Source organism: Elgaria multicarinata, chromosome 5, assembly GCF_023053635.1.
Source record: "Elgaria multicarinata webbii isolate HBS135686 ecotype San Diego chromosome 5, rElgMul1.1.pri, whole genome shotgun sequence".
In the NCBI taxonomy this organism is placed as follows: domain Eukaryota; kingdom Metazoa; phylum Chordata; class Lepidosauria; order Squamata; family Anguidae; genus Elgaria; species Elgaria multicarinata.
This window is the reverse complement of record NC_086175.1, coordinates 72,841,060-72,855,380: the sequence shown is the minus strand read 5'-3', so window position 1 is coordinate 72,855,380 and position 14,321 is coordinate 72,841,060. Positions and strand designations below refer to the sequence as shown.

Below are 14,321 nucleotides of genomic sequence, written 5' to 3'. Positions count from 1 at the left end.
GAGTTTGTGTTTTTATGTGTGTAAATTTGAGTTTCAGAGCACAAGGGATCGAAAGAGACTCCAAAAGGGTGAATATGGATAAAAAGATAAAAGTGTCAACACTCAATGTTAAAGGTTTGGGGGCAGTCGTGAAAAGGAGGAGAATATTAAACAAATGTTTAATAAAGAAGGATCTGATATCATAATGTTGCAAGAAACACATCAAGGCTTCGAGAATGTGAATATGATAACATTAAAATGGCTAGCTTATTATGAAAAGTCGTTAGGGACTTCAAAAAAAATGGAGTGGCCACTTTGATTTCGAAAAAAGTGGATTCATATTAGAAGATATAAAAAAGGATGATAGTGGTAGATATCTTATGATATAAGGTAAAATTGAAGGAAAGGTATATACGTTAATTAATGTGTATGCCCCAAATGAGAGACATAGAGAGTTTTTTATAAAATTATTTAAAGAAATAGAAGAATTTAAGGAGGGGTATGTTATTTTAGCTGGGGATTTTAACATGGTTATGGATAATAGATGGGACAGGTCAAACCCCACTAAGGTTGAAAAGAGGAATAATATAACTATCTTGAATAAATTAGTAAAAGAAAATGATTATTTAGATTCTTGGCGTTTACTCAACGGGGTTAAGCCTGGGTTTTCATATTTTTCCCCAGTTCATCATACATACTCCAGGATAGATTATATTTTTGTCTCAAAAGATTTTGCAACGAAGATTTGTAAAATGGAAATGGGGGTAATAAAGGTAACTGATCACGCTTTGTTAAGTCTAGAATTTGCAGTTAAGAAGAACTATAAAGAGGCGTATAGATGGAAATTGAATACAAAAATATTGAAATATAATAAAGTGGTAGAAAAAATTCAGAAGGAATTGTCGGAGTCATGGGAAATTAATTAAAAGGGAGGAACAGTTGGGTCAGTCGTTTGGGACACCATGAAGGCTGTAGTAAGAGGAATTTGTATTAGAGAAATGTGCAGTTTAAAAAGACAACAACATGCTGAGCAGGAAAAGCTAGAGACAGAAATTAGAAGTTTGGAGGAAGAATATTGGCAAGGTAAAAATAAATATAAATTAGTAGAAATACAAGCTAAGAAGAAACAATTAGAAAATTTAAACTTAGAGGAGGTTCAAAAAAATTTAATATATATGAAAAGGGAATATTTTGAAAATAGCAATAGGAATTCTAGATTGCTTGCCAGACTCACACAAAAAGAAAAAGGGAGAAATGGGATAGAAGCATTGAAGGATAATCAAGGGAATTATTGTCATACAATGAAAGATAAAATAAAAAAATTTCAGAAATTTTATCAGGAATTATATAAGGGTAAAGAAATTCAACAAGAGAAGGTGGAGGAATATATTGGAAGGTTTATAAGGAAGAGAATAAAAACAGTACATAAAGAGCAAATGGAGAAGGTAATAACTCAAAGAGAAGTTGAAGACGTAATTGATAATTTGAAAGTTGGTAAATCTTATTGACTATTAAGAACCCAATAAGAAAAATAGAAAGAATTAAATATCAATTGAGGGAATTTGAAGAAGTTACAGGGTTAAGAATAAATTGGTCTAAATCAGAGATGATGTTGTTTAACTATACTAAGAAAGAAGAAAAGGAATGGGAACATAAAGGAATAGAAATGAGAGTTAAGGAGGAGATTAAATATTTGGGAATTAAACTTACAAAAAACCTAGAGAATTTAGAAAAGGAGAATTTAATGAGGTTAAAGAAAGAGGTATTAGAAAAATTGGAAAAATATAAAAGATTAAATTTATCTTGGTTTGGAAGAATAGCATTAATAAAAATTTAGATTTTAGCTAAAATTAATTTTGTGTTTAGGATGTTACCAATAAAAATCTCAGAAACTGAGATAAAAAGTTGGCAAAATATTATTAATAAATATTGTAATGGAGAAAAGAAAGCGAGGGTAAATAAGAATAATTGGTATCTAAGCCAAAAAAAGGGTGGATTGGGTCTCACAAATATAAAATTATACTATGTAGCAAATAGATTAAGACACATTGTAGAAGCAATTATAGGAATAGGAGATTTATATCGGGTGGAGGAAAAAACTACAAGTAATGTAGAGATGAGTTTGGAAAATGTCTTTTTTAAGGAAGGAGGGAGAAAGTGGGTTGGAAGTATAGATAATCCACTCCTGAGGACTCATTGGGAAATTTGGAGTAAATTTAAAGGGAAGCTGCTTCCGAGCAACTCTCCCTTAGCACCGGTAATAATGTTAAAGAATTTCCCAGAGGATCTGAAGGGTAGATTATGTAAAATATTAAAAGAGAAAAATAAAATGAAATTAAAGGATTGGTTAAGAGATATAAAAACAAGAGAAGATATGGAAAATTTGTTAAAGGAGAAAAATTTATCTTGGTTAGAGTATGGGCAATTAGAACAATGGAATAAAAAGTGGATTAAAGACAATAGAGTTTGCAGAGGGATGACGAAGTTTGAAGAGTTAATAGTAAATAAGGAAAAAGGTAAAGGAGGTAGTATAGTTTTAAAAGGGTTAATGAGCGAAATATATAAAATATTGTTAGAAAAGGAGTTAAGGGATAGCTCAGGGAAAATGGTATGGGAGACAGATTTGAAGGTGGTATGGGAGATAGATTTGATAGGGCGACAGAGATGGGAAGGACTATGGAAACAAAGAGTGTTGAGAAATATGTCAGTGAGAATAAAGGAGAATTATTTTAAAATTTTGTGGAGGTGGTACCTAACCCCGATAAGATTGAATAAGATAAATGATCAGCATTCAGCAAATTGTTGGAGAGGATGTGCGGAAAAAGGAACGTATTTACATATGTGGTGGGAATGCAGATATGTACAAAGATTATGGAAGATGGTGTTTTTAGAAATTGAAGAAATAGTGGGAATGAAAATAGAACAAACACCAAAGATTGCATTACTGTCACTATTAGAAGATTTAAAATGTGGAAAAGAAACTAAAGAGTTGATATCGAGTTTGCTGACTGCAGCACGATTGATGGTAGCTAGGAACTGGAAGATTCAAGGGGAATATTTTATTGAAGAATGGTATAAAGAAGTATGGGATATAGCTATTAATGATAAACTGACTTGTAATATTAAGTGGAGAAAAGGCATAACTAAAATAAATGAGTTTGAAGGAATCTGGAAACAGTTCCTAATATTTGTGTTTACTAAGGGAAGTGGGAAACCGCCAGTAGAAGAAACGATAAGATTTTGGAATCAGGAATAGATCCCGAGGTGGGGGGTGCACTTTTGTGTTAAGAATGATTATGTTGTAGTATGATAATTTATAGGTAATAACTATTCAACATATATGTACTCAACGTTTATTCAATATGTATGTAGCAGATGTTTGATGTTTTTTTATTTTTTATTACTGTAATGTTGTATGTTTAATTAATGTAGAAAATAAAAAATATATAAAAAAAATAAAAAAAATAAAAGGCATATACATGTGAAAAACTGCATTATTTTCTCTATGTCTTTGAGAAAAATACCAGTCGCAAATTGCACCACAACCTATTTATGAGACTGAGGGGGAAAATACAGCAGAGTGATATGAGTGCAGAATGAAAGGAAGAGTGGGGAGAAAACTCATAGAATCAAAGAGGGAGGAGCCAAGAGTTTAAAAAGAATAGAGAAGGAAACATACATCTAGTGGGAAAAATGAATGTGATAAGGCAATAGTACTTAGAAAACCATAGATAAGTCATTCAAGTTAAGAGAGCAATAGTTATTAAATAGAAAATGATAGCTCTGTTTGAATGTGATGGTGACATTCAGTGGTAATTCATGGGTTAATTAATCCATAAATAGGGGATGTGCGCTGTGCACAAGCCATTTCCAATTTCCTGCAACAACCTACAAATGTGACTTCTTTAGATTGTTTCCATGACATCTGAACACTGGGATTGGGGCTGTTCATGGGTTAAACAACCCCAAATTAACCCACAATTTGTTCTTCAATGGGAAATAGGCACAAGGTCCTTATTCAGATCTGGAGCAGGTTTGCATTGGAGTTCCACAATAGTTTTTTCTTGAAGAACAAGGTTAAGCACGCTTGTTTCAATAGTTTAAACTGACAAATAGTTTGACCCTCAGTTATGATGACAGCTGTGAAACTGATCACAATAGCACAGAACAGGGCCTTTAAAAGAGAAATTAATTCAGACTCCCAATTCGTCTATGTATCCCAGGGCTATGTCTCTCCACATTGAAAAGCCGTTGTCCCACATTTTTAATGCCTGTCCCTTAACCCAACTACCACCTCCATGAATGGAGAACAAAAATGTCAAAATTCTACAAAAAGAAGCCAACACAAATGCAGGATGTTTGCCAGATGTACAAATTGAGAAAATGTATGTAAAACTGTTGTATTTTGAGTTCTTGTTTGCTGGTTTCAGACTAAGATTTTGCAGCACACAATGTGCAATTTGCTGCAACACACCTTCTGACGTTCTTGAGTTGCTTAGGATTATTTTTAAGTCCCCAAAACAATGTTTGAACAAGTGCTTTGCAGGCTTTTTGACATAATCATTACTAATGAAGCCCCATTCCAACAGTAGAAATCACAAATATTAGAAATCCATGTCCTATGCAGAACATAAGCTCTAAAGTAGCTCAGAAGTGCCATCTTGTGGCAATTTCCCCCTTCAATAATGATGTATAAATGACTTTCAGAAAATATAGGGATTATATCATATTGGAATATTTTAAAAGTTCCAGACACATCTAAAAACCAATATTGGAGGCGGTAATGGGGGGGAATTAGATATGGGCACAAGTTGTGCTCTGACGAATTTACAGTAGAAAAGATATCAGCTTTCAAAACATGATTGAGTTAGAAGCCAGTCAAACAATAGTACTTTAGTAGAACTAAACAAAATTAATTTCCCAGTTAGAGAGGAGAAAAAAATCAGAAAGAAAGAGAAAGGACTGCTGGAAAGCTATGCATCTAATAAGAGGGTAATATGCAAGGAATTTTTTTTTCCGTGAAAACATGCGTGCACACAAACACACAGCATGTTAATATATTATTTGTAATGCTTTTATTTTTATTAGTGCCTTTCAAAAGTATCTTTAATGTTTTCTTCTGTAGTGATTTACTGAATCCCATTTAAGATGGACTAGAATTCCATAACCACATTTAAATTGTTATTCAGATATTTTTACCTTTTAAAATTCAGTTATAATGATATTTAAACTTCTTTTAATATAATCTGAAACGTCTTTTATTGCTAAACAAAAACAAGAAATCAGTTTAAAGGAACAATAAATGAAATTGGCAAGCTGCTAATACGCTATTTTCCAAAATACAGAACCCTAGTACCACTACATGTCATAACATAGTTGCTATATTTTTCCTAAAGGTACAGCCATGTTAGCTGTAGCAGCAATAACAGTCTTGTACTAGCATAAAGGCTAAAACATGTATATGACATAAGCTTTGTGGAGTAGAGTCCACTTCAACAGATGCAAAATACATTTGCTGAAATGGGCTCTAGTCCATGAAAGCGTATGCCATAACGAATGTCTTAGTCTTTAAGCTGTCATAAGTCTCTTTATTTTGTATCACAAAATTCTTCTAGAAAAAAAGAATATTTCTGCCAAGGTTTCACGAGTGTTTATTGGTTAACATTAGTAAATGTATTTGTTTACTTCTGCCATATAAAAAGTATAAGTATAGTCTACACTGTGGAACTGCAGAGTATACCACAAGCTTTGGGGACCATTAAAAATCTGTTGCACCATGTCCTGCTTGTTGGTCCCTGGCCGATGGCTGGCTGGCCACTGTGTGAACAGAGTGCTGGACTAGATGGACCCTTGGTCTGATCCAGCATCAGGGCACTTCTTATGTTTAGCAAGTGACTTTGGTTAATTTGACACAGTTACTTTAATACACACACTGAAACTATAAAACTTATATTCATGTATTGACACCGTTGGTGAACATGCATGTTCTCCATTACATAGAGATCCAGAAGGAAAATGTCAAGATGAAATAGTACATCTTAAGAATGGTTATATACTTCCTTTATATCCTACATGGAGCTTCACACAGTAAATAGATTTAGGCGTTGTGGGTGGGCACATAGTGGGTATACTGCTTGAACTAGTCCTTGTCTAACATACAAACAAGCAAGACTAGCGTTATAATTTTTTCGGCTCCTTGCTACTGAATTCATTGAATTTTACCTTGTATGACTTTTATGATACCTTTGTTTTTAAATTTATGCAAGTTGCCTTGAACATTAATGAAAAGGTAAGGTATAAATGCCTTAAAGAAAGAAAACAAGGCTGAGATTCAAAGATTGGGTTCAGACAACACAATAACCAATGGTGGTCTAAATAGTTGATGGTTGGTTATTTAACTCAGCATGGGTTATCATGTTGTGTGGCAGGAGTTTTTTAACCAACGGTTGGTTATTTGGCCGAAATAACCAACATAAATAACCAACGCTGTGCACTGATCTTAAACCACACCACGGTTGATTATTATCATGTTGTGTGGGGAGTATCCCATAGATAAACAACTGTTGATTATTACCCCACTGTTGACAATCGTGTTGTTTGAACGCAGCCAAACAGTTACTTTAAGCATGCTCCAAGCGTTTGCATATCAAGTGGTTGTTGTTTTCAAAACTTCTCCCACTGCTTACAAAACATCCCTGAGTTTCAAAAATGGGTTGCTATGTATATGAAGGCTACTGTTTAAGAGATAAATGTCCAAAGGCCCATTGAGTGCAACTATACAGAAGTAGTTGCATAGTTCTTGGCATCCTGCTATTTTAGTAATTTTAATACTTATGTACAACACATTTTAAGCAATTAATTCAATTGCTATAACATTAACCATGTATACAGTCACTAAAGTTGATTAGGTAACAAATATCAGAAGTAAGAGAGAAAGAACCAGATCTTTCAGCAGCCTACCCTTGACACAATTCCAACTCGTTTTTTCCTGTGCCCTTTTCACGCTGAATTTTTGAAAGCTTATTTGTAAACAAAATGTGCAAGGTCAGAATGTATAAGCTACTTTTGCAGACTTATCTGGGAGTACATCAAATTCAGTGGGAATTACCTCTGAGCAAAGGATTGGGTTAGCACATGAAATATCTGCTAATAGCATCACAGCATAATTCTAGTATGTCTATCAACACTACACTTCTTGATGCAAATCACATCAATTATTGACAGCTAAAATATGCTCCTTACACATTTCTGTAGAACCTGAAACACATTTGCATTTAGTATATGATGCAGCTACTCACCACCACCAACAGACTATGTGACAGACACAGGAACCAGACCCTAAGATATATCAGACCCAGATGCCAACTCTGCCCTCATATCAACTCTGGCAACAATATTACTGGACCTAATAATTAGGGCTGTGCAAGCTTTAGCTTCAGATTTGGATATCTGAAGACTCGGTATCCATGGTATGGCGAAGCCACCATTTAGTGCACAGCCCTAGCGGGAAAGAGCCTACAACTCCAGCATGGAGGACCAAGGCGGAAGGAAGGGGAGAACAAGCCACAGTGAGGCTGATTGTCTATCAGGCACACCATGGGTTGTTCCGCGAACAACCCACACTGCATAACTTGTTCACTGGGTGTCTTATCATGCTGTGTGAACGCAGCCAATATCTAGGCAATACATCAAGTTGACAACTAAGTGGTGGATAGCTATGGATGTTCACTTTGTGATAGGCTCATTATATATAATGATCACTCAAATGCCATTTAGCCATACCTCTGGTGAATAGAAAAACCATCAGGTCAAAGGCAATAGTAATCAAGGGCAATTATGGCCATATTTAAATATACTCATCTGATAATCACCATCTTTGTAAAAAAATAATAAACCACAGCAATGTAAGAACAATGGTATTTTTGAAAGCTGCCTTTAAACCAAATATAGGCTCACCTTATCAGATGAGAGCAGGTAAATAGGAGTTAATCGGGGAGCTTCACTTATTTCGCAGCTCAAGCCAAGTAGTGTCAGGATTTCGGTAAGAACGTCATATCTTCTGGCATTGCTTATTTTGAGTGAATTGAAATCATTCTTTGATTGAGTGGGCAAACTTTTGGCATCCACCTCCAAATGTACCTGTGACAGTGAGGCAGAAAAATGACACAATATTAAGACACTCTTTTAAAACCCTATGCTTGATACATTTACTATGCAATAAACTATTGTGTTACATCTTAATAGAGGGTACTTTTTTATGCTAATCCTTTATCACCAGGACCTTCAGTTGTTTAAGAATGAGTACATATTAAAAACAATATAAAATGCAACAACAATAATCCTGTGACAAGGAATATTTACAAGGTGATATTAGTTGTAATTGGATATTATTTTTCGCATCAACTGAAAAGACCATAGTATGAAATTACAACACAAGGATCAGTGGGAATGTTGTAGCACAGTTGTCCACGCAACTAAGAGTTTTGGATCCAAAGAACTACATATAAAATTTGGCTTTCCCATTGATCCTTCCCCACCAGAGACTTTTGCAATCCCTGAAAGGCCCTCCTGAGCGTCTAGGGACACTTCACAGTAATGTGTAATGTGGTGCAGGGGACTGCAGCCAGGGTGAAGTGGGCTTACATACTGCCCCACTGTTCAAGCAAAAATGTCTTCTGGTCACACAAAGAGCATCTTGGATTCAAGCCACGCACAGCAACAAAAACTTATTTGTTTGCTAGTATGAACAAGACACTGCTGGTATGAGCTGCTATCCAAAGTTGCAACACATGATTTTGCTAAAAATCAGTCTGGCTGCAAGCTGCCATTTTTCTGCAAATAACATTTTTTAATAGTACATTGGAAAAATAGCAAACAAAACTTTTTGGCACCATACCTGACAAAGAATGGCTTCTCCTCCACTGTTTCCATATGGCAGGTGGACAGCCATCATATCTTTATCAGGACTGTCCAAGTAACACAGTGGCTTCACAGGAGAAAGTTCTTCTGCAATGTCTCTTTCAAAAACTTTTCCACTAGCAAGAAGATTTAGTTTAATCTCATTGTTCTTAGCTTTTGAAAACACAATGGCCTGTATTGTATCCATCATTTCATTTTTACTCTTTAGCTGTATCCCACCAAAAGTGAAAGAACACGAAAGCCCCAAAATCTTTCCACCTTTGGACATGAAAGCTAGAAATTGATTGGACACAGCATCAGAAATGGGCTGTGATGCAGCAATGATCAGCAGCAATGCATTGTCAACCCAGGGCACGCTCAGAACTTGTTTCTCTAACAATGGGTAGACAGTGTAAGCATTAACATCAACACATTCCATGATGAGTGCTTTTATTTCTTCAAATTTCACTTTTTCAGAGTTAGATCCAACATAAATTAAAATATTAGGAGGTTTCCCAGTGAGATTTACTCTGTTTCTTGTCAGACAACCACCACTAACACCTTCCAAATTGCCTCTGTAATCATCAGAAAGATCTGGAATGTTTTCTGCTGGTGCAAATTTAACTGATTCAATTGTGCTATTCTCCAGTTTCAAGCACTCGACGCAACTAGAAAGATGCAGGTGATGATGTTCACCAGTACCAATTTCCTTTTTAGATACTTGCTCAAGTTGTTCATTTACTTTTAGCAGTTTACATTTCTCTCTCAGCACTTCTTGATCACCACCTCCTGCATAATCAGCAGCTTCTGGATTAGCAGGAGACATAAAAGTAGAATCTTGAGCCAGTTCACCAAGCTGCATCTTATTAGCATTTTCCTCTTTTTTGGTATTTGGTGCCAGTTCTAAGTCTTCGGATCCTGACTTCTGTAAGTGCACAGCTGACAAATTTTAAAATAAGCCATTAAACAAAATATACAATAGCACTGCTGAATAATGCTACCTTTAATATAATCTTAAATTAATATCCTAATCCAGTCTTCCTCCAGATGTTTTGAACTACATTTCCTATCAGCCCCAGCCAGAATGATTGATGGTTCAGATGATGTGCGATGTAGTCCAAAACATCTGGAGATCACTAGGTTGAGGAAGGCTGTCCTAATCCTACCCAAATTGTGCAGACATATCTGCAATTTAACATTAAATTGTAATGATGTTCCAACTGTACAGGTGTTAGGTTAATCCTCTTTTCCCTTCTAAATAATATATGTTGGCAAAGCAGGTCTTTGAATTAGGTTGTTGATGATTAAAGAACATCATTTACACTAGCACAAAATGCCTATATTACTAAAATCCTATGTAAATAAACTCTGTACACATTCAGAAAAGAAAAATATCTAGCAGTTAGAGTGAGGATCTCCCAAACTTCATAAGAGGTCCAAAACAAGTGACAAAGATAAACACTGACATATGTTAGTTCTAGTGTCTCAGATTTGAGTACCCAACTGGAGACACTTCAGTAGCCTGATCTTCAGATGGAATGAGCAATTAAAAGTCAATTGCTCCAATACAGCACATAACTGTGTGCAGTGCATGAATAGTGGTTCAATGCTTATTGTTCGGCATTTCAGACTGCCTGTTGCTGAATTGGGAAATATGCCTGCAATACTCAAGACATCATTGGTACAGACCAGATGCAGATGCACATATTGCGGATGAAATTTCCATTAGGACTGCACACTTTAAGAATGTACCTCCCCACCTGTTGTTTAATACAGATACGCTTTCCTATCAGCTGCTGTCAGTGGCAACTGTGTTTAATGGAACTAATTTTTGAGAAGAAATGTATAGGATCATACTGTTAATAAGTTAACTCAGTAGGGCCACACATTAAGTCCAAAGTATAACTGTGTGTCATTATAGCAAGCACTACTGTACATATTGAGTCCCCTGTGCCTTGGAGTAGTTTACCGAGAGAGCAGATTCCCTCACGGTGGTGGAGAGCATATGATGGCATGAGATATGATTATTTTCTATTATATCCAGGCTCAGGCACTCCACTCCTATTCACATATACCTGTGGATACCTACTGCCTCTGTCATTTATGACAATTATTCCATACATTAGTCACCAATGAGTTCTATATGTGTGTTGGACCTAGAAAAACAGCCCCAAACCTAAACGCTAAATTCAGTGAGAAGTTAGTCTTGGTGAATTTAATGGACCCATGCTTAGCACTGTCATACACTGCATTGAAGATGACATCACATACTCTTAAGCTAGTGATGGTTAAGACTAGACCTTAAATTCACAAACACATGCACCTCATAAAGAGAATAATGGAACTGCAAATTTTAGGCAGCATAGCAGGATGGATTTTATCTACTTTCTTGCACAGAATGCTGAAGCTATGTTGGTACAATCCACTATGTGTGCCATTGCAAATATATGTATTTTGAACTGGTGTGTCCAAAGTAATGACACACATTAGTTGTAACAATACTTACACACAATTTTTTGAGGCACCATTCCATTATCCATTAGGAGTTTATTTTCCAGAAAAGCTACCCCAAGGCTACTGAAGTTATCAATGCTGGCTTTAGCTAAAAATATGTAAGGTTCTCCAGGTTTAAAGGCCAAAGGTGAGCAATAGTCTGACCACTTCACAATCTGAGGAAAAATACACAGTATATTTTCCAGATTAATTGTCTCTGCATGTGTATTACGTATTATATTGAGATTCAAAATACTGAAATGGTATTTGCAAATTCAAGCTGACATTCTTACCTTTAAAAATTAATAGCATATCCTCCAGAGCTAGAAATGTATGTAGGAATGAAAAGAGACATCCCCAACATGACAGATTATATTCATTTCTACTAATAAAAGACTAATAGAAACACTAACAAATTCCAATCAATGACAAAGGTAAATGTGAACTAAGAATGCAATAAACTGCTAGTAATTTAACATAAAACTTAAATTAAACTTCCATGTGCAAGCCCTAACGAAAAAAGGAGTCATGAAAGAACACTACCAAGTTCTTGTGCTGCTCTTTTATTCCAATGGTGCTTGAACAAGAACACATTTAAATAGGTTACACCTTTTATCATGAAGCTCATATATCAACAGCAAAAGGATAAACACGCAATTAATAGTTATAATCTGGCTACAAGCTATATTTTGCATTTTTCCTCGTAAGCAAACAAAATTATATAAAAACAAAATTATTATTACGAATTATAATAAAAGCTTCTTAGCAAAAGTGCCATTAAAAGACCACAAATCTGCAAACTTTCAAGTTTTCAGAACTCTTCATCATGGGAGGAAGCAGCAGCCAGGTACCTCTCCATCGTGCCTGGGTCCAGCTCCATCTGAGAGCCCTGTCCCTCCTGCTACTAATATTTTCCCTCAACAAGGGGTTAAAGGCTCGCTACCCCGGCGTGTTAATAGCCAATCAAACACACAAGGCTGGAGAATGCTCTTAATCAATTTAATTTCCAATACTGCAGAATTGGGGTGCTCTCTCATGATATGCAAGATGGAGGCACACGAACAAAGGAATCTCAGTCTATTTATAGGCCCTGACTACAAGAGGGTGTTAGTCTCTTTGTAACCCTTCTACTGGTCAGTTCTGTATTAGCAAGTTAGGTTACATCATCAATGGAAAGTTAAGGTGCATAATCATAGGTCATAGGTTACATTCAAAGCTTCATTGTTCACAGTCCATTCCATTACAGAATGCAAATCTGGCATGTAGCCACCCCTTTTGCAGAGAAGCCATCTTTAGCCCCTAGCACATTACATTCTACTCTATGGATGCAGGCATATAATCCCAGGGTACAATTTTACTCTTTTGGAAACAGAAGGAACAATGAAACCCCCCTCTGCTGCTATCACCAACTGTCTCTGCAGAGGCCATCAGTGGGGGAGGAAGCAGCAGCCAGGTACCTCTCCATCGTGCCCAGCTCCAGCTGAGAGCACCCTCCCTCCTGTAACCAACTGTCACTGCTAAACTTTGCAACTAAGAATCTAGTGCATGAATTTGCTTTTCTTTCCCCACCTCCTCCCTCCCAATCCTCTTGCCTGTGGGCAGGGACTGTCTTAAGAAATATTTTTGTAAGCCACCTTGAGAGCCTTTTTGGCTAAAGGGTGGGATAAAAATGCTAAAACAAATAAATAAAAATAAATGCTATATGGTACAAAAAGCAGGGGAAGGGGGAAGAAACTTTTCTATGCAGCTCTGCTCTATGCCAAGTGGGGAACCTGTGTGTTTCACCCATGATAAGCGGCAGATTAGAGTTACAGCCAGCCTTTGAACTTTCAGAAATAAAGATCAGCAATTGCTGTTATGTGTAATCTGATATTTACAGCACCTACCACTCACCAACTCATTCAGACTGAAAATGGCTATTTTGAGACTGAATCTATCTATTGCGCAGACCTCATGGTCAAAACACTTGACCAAATTTTGGACTTTGCTGCTTCTTCACCCACCCCCTACTTTTTGTATCGCCTAGTTTGATGAAGAGTTCTGGAGAACTTGAAACCTTGCATATTTCTGTGGAATTTTGGTAAGTCCTAATAAAAATGTGGCCACAATTGTGGATTTCAGGTTTTTTTTCCTCATGGATCACCATGGCTATGTTTGGTTTTTAAAACACACATACTCACCTTTTCTGTTGAGCAAGTTACAACCTGTGAAGTACTTGCTTGAATGCAAATACTTTCAGTCACAAATGTGATATGTTCCGCTTCAAATATTTTATCCAAATAGCTAAAAGGAGATACAATAAGCAATGTCCATTTGTTTAAATCATCAAGGGCCTGGGAAGAAATAAAGTTTGAAAAGTTTCAGGAAGTTTACTTTCCTTTTCCAATTTCCCATTGATATGCAATTTTAGAAAACACAAGTTAAGAAAAAGTTCACCACATTTTCTTTTACCTGGACACGACGAAGTAGGATCTACTCTTGTTCTTAATATGCCATATCATATTATATCATTTTTACGCTGCTCATTCCAATAAGGGCATCTTTTACAATACCAAAAATATGGGCATGTAGAGGAAGAGAATCTACTTTTTTTTAAAGCTCTAAAGTTCATCAAGGAGAAGCAGAGAACATTCCACAGAAAAGTATTAGAGTCACTCACAGTCTGATCTTTAAGAATTTAATGACACTCCATCCTTGCACCTCTATGGTTAAATGTCTATATTACTCCACTGTCAATTAAAAGTGGGAAATACTTTTATTTAGTACTAGCAATGCCAATAATGACAATGTTGGGATTGTACTCCCTTGCATGTTAACAGTTATCTAAATATCACAAAATCAAATAGTGGCTGTGTTATAAAACCAAAATCCAGTTAGAAGTACTCCTTCCCTTTCATCAAATATTTCACTGGAGATCAGCCATCTGTGTAATTATCTACCCCTTCCATGTC

General features: G+C 36.0%; 1 protein-coding gene across 2 annotated transcripts in view; it reads right to left on the bottom strand.

Annotated features, from left to right (window-relative positions):
- Positions 1–14,321, bottom strand: part of HLCS (holocarboxylase synthetase) — a 147,447-nt gene that overhangs the window by 125,811 nt on the left and 7,315 nt on the right. For both annotated transcript variants that reach the window (XR_010025467.1, XM_063126635.1), the window contains exons 2-5: positions 13,551–13,703; positions 11,384–11,546; positions 8,876–9,816; positions 7,936–8,118 (exon numbers count right to left, since the gene is read on the bottom strand). Coding sequence is in view for 1 of the 2 variants with exons in the window: in XM_063126635.1 (XP_062982705.1) it covers positions 7,936–8,118; positions 8,876–9,816; positions 11,384–11,546; positions 13,551–13,703 (1,440 nt within the window). In the remaining variant the exon portion in view is untranslated. The remainder of the gene's footprint in view (positions 1–7,935; positions 8,119–8,875; positions 9,817–11,383; positions 11,547–13,550; positions 13,704–14,321) is intronic.